This window comes from Trichoplax adhaerens, genomic scaffold, assembly GCF_000150275.1.
Source record: "Trichoplax adhaerens TRIADscaffold_3 genomic scaffold, whole genome shotgun sequence".
NCBI classification, from domain to species: Eukaryota; Metazoa; Placozoa; class Uniplacotomia; order Trichoplacea; family Trichoplacidae; genus Trichoplax; species Trichoplax adhaerens.
The window spans coordinates 6,137,539-6,146,873 of NW_002060945.1; the positions used below are offsets into that span (position 1 = coordinate 6,137,539).

The 9,335-nt window shown below is 35.3% G+C and overlaps 1 protein-coding gene across 1 annotated transcript; it reads left to right on the forward strand.

The window, feature by feature from the left end:
* Positions 1-4,391: 4,391 nt before the first annotated feature.
* On the forward strand, positions 4,392-9,058 carry TRIADDRAFT_37398 (uncharacterized protein). Its single transcript, XM_002110511.1, has 17 exons — positions 4,392-4,415; positions 4,524-4,717; positions 5,309-5,490; positions 5,654-5,862; positions 5,939-6,172; positions 6,250-6,336; positions 6,423-6,611; positions 6,681-6,853; positions 6,944-7,082; positions 7,172-7,291; positions 7,382-7,489; positions 7,561-7,704; positions 7,809-7,849; positions 7,916-8,084; positions 8,170-8,352; positions 8,447-8,579; positions 8,676-9,058. Exons 2-17 carry the CDS (start codon positions 4,536-4,538, stop codon positions 8,867-8,869), a joined length of 2,487 nt encoding a protein of 828 aa, XP_002110547.1. The 5' UTR covers positions 4,392-4,415; positions 4,524-4,535; the 3' UTR covers positions 8,870-9,058.
* The last annotated feature ends 277 nt before the right edge of the window (positions 9,059-9,335 follow it).

Below are 9,335 nucleotides of genomic sequence, written 5' to 3' on the forward strand. Positions count from 1 at the left end.
AAGATAAAGTAACTGCGTAGTGTATAAAATTGGCAAGTTTATTTAAAATATTTTACTAAATAGTAGCGTGATGTTTTATTCAGGTTTTAAGGCCGATCTTTCATCAGCAACTCAAGGCAAGGCTTTTCTACAGTGCGTATTCGATCATTGGCAGATAATGCCTGATGATCCATTGGATGCAACATCCAAATCTGGCGTAATTGTAGCTTCAATAAGAAAGAGTAAGGGATTAACTGAAGGTGTACCCGCTTTGGATATGTATTTGGACAAACTATAACTTAAAGTATTTAAGTTACTAGCAATTCATTAATTTTATTTACTTTAAGTGATCCTGCGATTGCTCGATATCAGTTCGATACGGCATTTTACAAACTTGCAATTTTTACATGTTGTAGTATATTTATGGTCATTGATAATTTATGGTGTGATACATATGTTATTCTACAATCTATGCTTGTGCCTAGTTTCTATTGTATAAGTATGGATTTGATTACTCGTGCTCATTTACATTTCGTAATTCGATTCTTTGTTAGAAGTATGGTTATTAATATGCGTAGTGTAGTAATTTATCTGCAGTTGTGCAATCCTACATATGGTTAGAATGGTAAGCGATGCATATATGAAAGCCGTAGTTTTTCAATAAATAAAAAATTGAAAAATAGTGGTACACAACGCTAGGGGCCCTAAGCTATACTTCGTGCTATGTATAGTACGACATTGTAGCTCGTATTAGCGTATCTTTCACACGCAGACATAAGGTGATATGATAATAGCGATGAGTAGCGTAAGAAATGCGAAGGCGATGCATATATGAGAGTCAATAAATAGGCTAAGCTAACGTAATAAAGCAGTTCTTAATTAATTAATCTCTTAAGCTTGTGTCCGTCACTGTATTACTATTCGCAAGGGTTCTACAGTACTAGCCAGAGATATAACACTGTTAACAACTACATGGGAATTGCATAAATTTCGAAACGAAATTCGCTGAACTTGCATGGAAATATGCCAAGGTTGAATTGATTGACTGCATTTGCTTCTTTGTATACAGTATATGCGTATAAAAGCGACTCCTATCAATAGAGTTTATCTGCTCTCTTTCTCTTTATTGACTCCACCATAATCGTTGCACCCGCAATACGGTACATTACATCCATCTGTACAATAAATTGAAGGGTTGTGCATAAAATTTCAATTATTTACGTTATCAGTATAGATTGTGAATGAGTTACTGTACTCGAAGTTATTACTTGATAGCGAGAAAAAGGACTAATCTTTATCTTGACTTAAAATCAGTAAATAATCAAGCGGGTATTTCACTCATTGAAATGATTTTAATATGTCACAGTGACTGTATTTTTTAGGCGTAGGATTGAAACAGACGGAATTTATTAATAATAGAAGGTAAAGATTGGCATTAGTGCAATATAGGTGAGTAGCCATATGACGATAGAGACAGTGAGGAGAAAGAGAGAGAGAGGATATGCACGTGCTCGTATATGTAAATAAGCGAAGGCAGTATTGTAATTGTTAAAATTAAAAGTGTTACATTTCAGGGATTTTGCAGAAATTTTTTAAATTTTTGATTTGACGATGTTATATTCTAGGATAAGAGAAGCTGACGATGGGACACTTAGTTCGTTTTCTACCAGCATATACAGTACGTTTATCTGGTAATTTTAAATTTGAGTTCAATTTCTAATTAATGCTAAAGTAATAAAAAATATATGGTATTAACTAGATCATGTCCAAGTTGTTATTGTTGCTAACATAACTGAACAGAAATGCTTTTACCACTCATACGATGGTTATTATACTATATGTTAGTAATCATATAAATACAATATGAGGCTATTTAATACCACTGTGCGCTTCATAAATTTTTGGTTGTTTAGTCTCATTAGGACAAAATCGATCTTAAGGATGGCCGTAACATACTCGTATATTTATGACATATTGGCTATGATATTATATACTATCTGTACATCTATGATGTTAAATCTTTCGCTTTTAATACTATTTTAGTTTTTATCTTTTTTTAGATTAGCTAATAATTATAATAAACCTATAAATTTGTTTAACTAACATTTTAATTTGTTTTAATAGTAATAGTGACGTAGTTACTTTGCGTGATATATTAGCACAGGACTGGTATAGTATGGACGTAATTGAGCTTTGAATTAGCATCTCCTTCTTGAGTGCTCATAAACAATATTTTCTTATATTTTATTTTTTTCAAGGATCTTGTCCTATCTACTGACTGTATCTGTCTTCGATTACATAATTTGCGCTATACACAACAATTATCAATGCTAGCATTCATAGCTACCGTATTGCTGACGGTTTAATTGTTTCGATCGGGAAAAATTTTAAACCTCCCGATTATAAATGTGCACAGTATTATTAACATTATGATACACTGGTCATTAGCGCATGAATTTAGTACCAGATTTGCTATCATTAAAGTGATTTTTACTTTTTTTGCTCCTAGTGATCAACGGGTATTAAGGTTAAGAGCAGTGTCAAGTATTGCTTTGTACCTACTGTATGCCTTTTGAATTAGTCAGTGACTGCCATTATACTGTAGCTCAAGCCCTTTCTTTCTGTAAATAAATAAATAACTAAATAAACGAATGTAGGATACGGTACTGACGGTAGTTTAGATATAGTTATAGATCTTCTATTACTAGCGATATACGTAATACGGCATTGCGATGTGAGATAACTGTATATTATTGTAGGCGCTGTTTCTACCTATCACAGTACTGGTTGGGTTGTCAGTATAATAAGTTAAGACTAAAGGTATACGGCCTATGTTAGGCCTAAGTAGATCGGTAGCGACAAGCAGGTCATTATTTAAGGCAAGAACCGCATGTAAGGGAAGACAGATATTTAGCTATTCTTCTTCTCTGTAAGGGTTACGTGCCGCGAGGTACAATCGTCAATAAAAAACCCATTAATAAATATTGTAAATATACTGTACATCGGGGTACCTCTTGAAGCTAAGGTTATCTATCTGTAATTAACCAGCTTGCACTGTTCTTATGATGGCCAGTACTCCTTCAAATAAAGTAAGACTATTTCTCTAATACTTATAATTAGTTCACTCTTTATTATGTACTCTAACATTTTTATTCCTCGGCTAGCTCATTACCCAATAGGTACATTACATACAGTATAGCACTACATTATCCTGTAGAATTGGGATGGCTGCTATTTTGCTGGCCATTTTAACTGACTAGTGTACTGTATAGTGTACAATGGTTCGACCGACCGTACGTGCAGCAGTGACTGATAGTTTGTATTCGAAATTTCAAAGAAACAAAATTATTCAATACTGCAATGAAAAGTGATCAAAATATCAAGAGCCAATTGCTAAAGGTTTTACTGATGTATCTGCGTGCAATTTGAGTCCAATTTAAAGTACATTTCTTAAAAATTGAAAGATATCATTTATAGCAACACTATGGGTTTCAGGCTAAACAGCTTTTCAACAATTCAATCATTCTACAGTACAGTGGTAGATAGTGTACAGTCAAGTCAAAGTACTGTACTAGGTAACCGAGTAAACTACGGAATGGAACGGAACGCGGATGCGCACTTCAGCTTCTCGCGGAATGCGCCTGCGTAATTCGTTCATTCCGTAAAAGCGTGTAAAATATGGAACATGTACAGTACATTATACAGTAGTGAGTACAGTACTGTAAATTATGCACTGTCATGGTAGTGTGTACAGTACAGTACTGTACAGTACATACTAGGCATACTGTACTGTACAATGTACTGTACTGTACAGTACACAGCCTGCGTGACTTTCTGTAAGGACTTGTGAACTGCTTTTAAAGAATGCCTTTTGGCATGCACACCGCGCTTAGTGTGATACCACAAGGGGTTGGATATAATTGAAAATGAGATGTGACGTCAACGAGCGCCATCCCATGATTGGCTGCTATTTCTGTACAAATTTGGCTGCGACGATCTCGTTCTTCCTCTTTCATCAGGCAACCATTCCAACGAAGGCGAGGATTTTGTCCGAAAGTAGATCTGCTGAAAATCTGTCACCATGGTTAGTCATCTATCGTTCTTGTATAGAATATGAAAGTTAGGAATTAGATTGAGATCAAATGGTATACGTTATTGATGGTAAAATTGAATTTTTATCAATGTCCGATCCAAGTTTTGAAATCGTTGATTACTTCATACCGTTGTTACATTGGACTCTTTCGACATCGCCTTGCGTAGTACTGTACTGTATACTATCGCGACCTTAAAAGTAGTCAGTCATTTTTAAGATGAAAAAAACGCACAGTCGAAGTATGATTGCTTACTATTTTTTAATCTGTATCCAATGATTTAACTTTTTAATTCTTTTTCGGTCATGGTTTGAAAAATCGCAGGTGAACTTCACAATCGACCAGGTAGATCAAATTTGTCTCTAATTATTAATTCTGGCGCATAATCGAATGAATTGGAATTTTTTTAAGTTCATTGTAACTGACTGGACGGCTAAAATTTCCTCTTTTTAGGTCCGTGAGATCATGGACAAAAGGCAAAATATCCGAAATATGTCGGTTATTGCACATGTCGATCATGGAAAATCGACTTTAACCGATTCGCTAGTAAGTAAGGCTGGTATTATCGCTGGTGCCAAAGCAGGCGAAACACGTTTTACCGATACACGTAAAGATGAACAGGAACGCTGTATTACCATCAAATCGACGTGAGTATTTTTGGAATCACGAGGAAATTCTAGTATACTGTACTAGAGGCGCTAAATACCGTGTGTCCTAGTTTCCAATAAGTTACTTTATCTTCTATCTACGATGTATTAGGTTAATTTTTCATGTTGTTGAGCCGCTTTTCTTTTTTGGTATTGGGCGTAGTGCCTCAATGCCGGTTTTTTCATCCTTACTTTTGAAGGGTGGTAATTTACTATAGCATCGCCATCTCGTAGTTGTCGTACATACGTTACCTAGGTACAGTACTGCTACTACGTCTCGTTTATTATGATGGCCACTAGAGGGATTTCTGTAATGAAGTTGTTCTTGTATTAAATACATCTTCGTGTAAAAGGGTAGATTCAATTTATCAATTTTTGCTAGTCCGATCAATTAACAAAATACAAGTATTCTATATTCCGCTAGAATGCAGTGACATAGATTTGCGAGTATAGGACTTCCTCTATACTGTAAAAATGTACACTAGTATGTAAGTTATCAATCAGCCTTGAAAGATTTTATAACGTGCTGATTGTTTCGTTCCTGCCCCGTTAGGATTTTCCTTTTAAAAATTGAACTGTTATCATTTTTAGTGCTATATCGATGTATTACGAATTAGCGGAAAAAGATTTAGAATATGTTACTCAAGAAAAGCTTGGAAAAGGATTTCTTATCAATTTAATTGATTCTCCTGGACACGTTGATTTTTCATCGGAAGTTACAGCTGCACTTCGCGTTACAGATGGTGCTTTGGTAGTTGTCGACTGTGTTAGCGGTTAGTTTATTGATTTTCGATATCTTATTGTTTTAATAAAGAGAAATTTAATTGAAAGTTCTTCCGAATGACTTCGATAAAAATTATTACAATTAATATGATCACGGGCGCTTAATATTTGTTGCAATGCGAGCCTATAAATCTGATATCTGTTTTAATTCAGGTGTATGTGTGCAAACTGAAACTGTTTTACGTCAAGCGATCAGTGAGCGTATAAAGCCCGTTTTGTTCATGAACAAGATGGACCGTGCTTTATTAGAGTTACAGTTAGACCCTGAAGATTTGTATCAGACTTTCCGCCGTATTGTTGAGAATGTTAACGTTATCATCGCCACTTATAACGACGAAAACGGACCAATGGGAAATATTCAGGTTTGAGAGAGAACGTATAGGTAGATCGTTATTCAGTTCAATTAATGACGGAATTTGTTTTTGGATACTTTTAAAGGTTGATCCATCCAAAGGAACTGTTGGCTTTGGTTCTGGCTTGCACGGTTGGGCTTTTACCTTGAAACAGTTTGGTGAAATCTACGCTGATAAATTCAAGATTGAGCCCAGTAAACTTATGGGTCGTCTTTGGGGTGATAACTTTTGCAATCCTAAGTCACGTAAATGGAACAAGACCGGCGGCGATGGTTTTGTTAGAGGATTCACACAATTTATACTTGATCCTATCTACAAGGTATTTTTTGGTCTTTTTTGTCAGTTATAATTATTAGTGCTTCACATGAAGTAAATCTTCTTAAATTGCCTTGTTAGATTTTCAAATCTGTGATGAATTTCGAAAAAGAGAAGTACGAAAAGATGCTCACCCAGCTCAATATCAAGCTGTCAGTTGAAGACAGAGTAAGTAGGATTTATTGATGCATGTATAATAAGTATATCATACTTGTCGTGCTATAATGGATATTTTACGTTTTAAATTATGCTAGGAAAAGGAAGGAAAACCGTTATTGAAGGCAATCATGAGGAGATGGCTACCTGCTGGTGATGCCTTATTACAGATGATAACCATTCATCTTCCCTCACCTGTTACTGCACAAAAATATCGTATGGAAATGTTATACGAGGGTCCTCATGATGATGCTCTTGCTCTTGCTATAAAAAATTGCGATCCAACGGTTAGATACAATAATGATTTGTTCAAATACAGTGGCATTTGCTAACTTACATAATTACCTACATTTTAGGGACATTTATGCATGTATGTCTCAAAGATGGTACCTACAAGCGATCGAGGCCGTTTCTACGCCTTTGGTCGAGTATTTTCCGGTACTGTTGCTACTGGACAAAAGGTTCGAATCATGGGTCCTAATTTTATTCCTGGAAAAAAAGAAGATTTATACTTAAAGCAGATTCAAAGGTATTCTTTTTACTTTTAATTAGTGTAATTATATAGAAATATTAGGGTTAATTTTGTTATTTCTTACTCAATATTATTTGATGTATTTAGAACTATTTTGATGATGGGTCGTTACATCGAACCAATTGAGGATGTTCCGTGTGGTAACATTGTTGGTCTTGTTGGTGTTGATCAGTTCTTAGTGAAAACTGGAACTATCACTACATTCGAGGAAGCTCATAATTTAAAGGTTAATTATTTTAGATTAACATCACCTACGTAATTGGATAAAAATAAATAATATAACGGCTAAATTTATAACCTGATAATCAATTGTAGGTGATGAAATTTTCTGTATCGCCTGTTGTGCGTGTCGCCGTTGAAGCAAAGAATCCCTCTGATTTGCCGAAGCTTGTAGAAGGGCTTAAACGTCTTGCAAAATCTGATCCTATGGTTCAGGTAGTCCCTATTTTTGTAGGAAGTTATTTAAACTACTCTAGTTAGTATAGTCATGACATGACAACAATTTTATTTGCCTTAATTTTTAAGTGCACCATTGAAGAAAGCGGTGAACACATTGTTGCTGGTGCTGGAGAATTGCATTTGGAAATTTGCTTGAAAGATTTGGAGGAGGATCACGCTTGCATTCCGATTAAAGTATAAAATACTATTTGATTTTTGTATAATTAGTCACGACTGTTACTAAGCAGCTGTAATTGATATTGTAGAAATCCGATCCAGTAGTATCGTACAGAGAAACAGTTAGTGAGGAATCAGATCGCACATGCTTATCTAAATCTCCCAACAAACATAATCGTCTCTTTATGAGAGCAGTACCTTTCCCGGAAGGATTGGCTGAAGACATTGACAAGGTATTCCAGAAACTATTATTAGCCTGTGGTAAAGTTTTAATTGTGATATGATAAATAAATTCTTCATATTTACTTTGAATTGTTGATGTGTTATTTTTTTTTAGGGTGATGTTACTCCCCGTGGAGAAGTTAAAGCAAGAGCTAGGTGCTTGTTAATTTGTGATTCATAGTCTACTCTAGTTGAAATGATATTGATGCAGAATTTTTTTAGATTGCTAGCTGAAAAGTATGAATATGATGTCTCAGAAGCGCGTAAGATCTGGTGTTTTGGCCCTGAGGGTAACGGACCGAACTTGCTTATCGATGTCACAAAGGGTGTACAGTATCTAAATGAAATCAAAGATAGCGTCGTTGCTGGTTTCCAATGGGCTACGAAAGAGGTATACTGTATATTCTAGCGATTCAATTATTTTATTAGGAATAGCTTACAGCTTTTGCTAATTGTAACTTTCTAATCTCTCTAAGGGCGTTATGTGTGAAGAAAATGTTCGTGGTGTACGTTATAACATCCATGATGTTACATTGCATGCTGATGCTATTCATCGTGGTGGTGGTCAGATTATTCCGACGGCTCGACGTTGTTTGTATGCTTGCTCATTAACTGCTCAACCTCGTATTTTGGAGCCGGTATATTTGGTAGAGATTCAGGTATTGTTTCAATGCAGCCTAATATAATGTGCGATTGTTTTGAAATATTTACAGGCTGTGGTGCAACGAATTAACTATTTACTCTATTACGTAGTGCCCTGAGAATGCTGTTGGTGGAATCTATGGAGTTTTAAATAGACGTCGTGGTCACGTATTTGAAGAATCGCAAACTCCTGGTACTCCAATGTTTGCAGTCAAGGCTTACTTGCCTGTCAATGAATCATTCGGTAAGTCAATAACGAAGATAAAGTAATTGCACAACACTTACGCAATTAGCGAGTTTTACTGAACATTTTATTAATAAGATGATATTGTTTTTTAAGGTTTTACGGCCGATCTACGTTCCAATACTGGAGGCCAAGCTTTCCCACAGTGTGTATTTGATCATTGGCAGATATTGCCTGGTGATCCTTCCGACGAAGCAAGTAAACCAGGGCAAGTTGTATCAACTACAAGAAAGAGAAAGGGATTAAGTGCTGGTATACCTTCTTTGGACAAGTACTTCGACAAACTGTAACCTAAAGTACTGAGGCTACGTAATTAATTTTTTACTTACTTTGAAATAGATGACACATGATAGATATTTCACTGCTGTCAGTAATCCTTATATGAGAATTAGGTACAATACTGTACACTATATGCAAAATGTATGAGTTTCAAAATGAATCTTGTAATGCTTGCAAATAAATAAAATATATTCCAAAATGGTCGTAAATAGTGATTGTATTTATTTCTTTAAGTATAAGTGATTCAAATATAATCTATATTTACCCGTGTGAGAATATACTATCTTCATTCATTAACGCGCTAAGTGGATACTGGAGGTCCTTTTAACTTGGGATTTAGTAGTGGGTAGTGCCAATGTTGCGCAATATAAATATGGTATAATTAGTGAAAGAGCTATTTAATGTTCAACGGTGCGGTAATAATTGGTATTTGAATATCAACGAGATATATTAAATGCAGGGTTATGAAGCGAGCGT

Bases quoted from the DNA above. Each gene is read 5' to 3' on its own strand.
- TRIADDRAFT_37398 (XM_002110511.1), top strand. From the start codon at position 4,536: ATGGACAAAAGGCAAAATATCCGAAATATGTCGGTTATTGCACATGTC. The intron at 6,173-6,249 runs GTATTTTTTGGT...TTGCCTTGTTAG, and splicing joins TACTTGATCCTATCTACAAG to ATTTTCAAATCTGTGATGAA. The intron at 8,085-8,169 runs GTATACTGTATA...AATCTCTCTAAG, and splicing joins TCCAATGGGCTACGAAAGAG to GGCGTTATGTGTGAAGAAAA.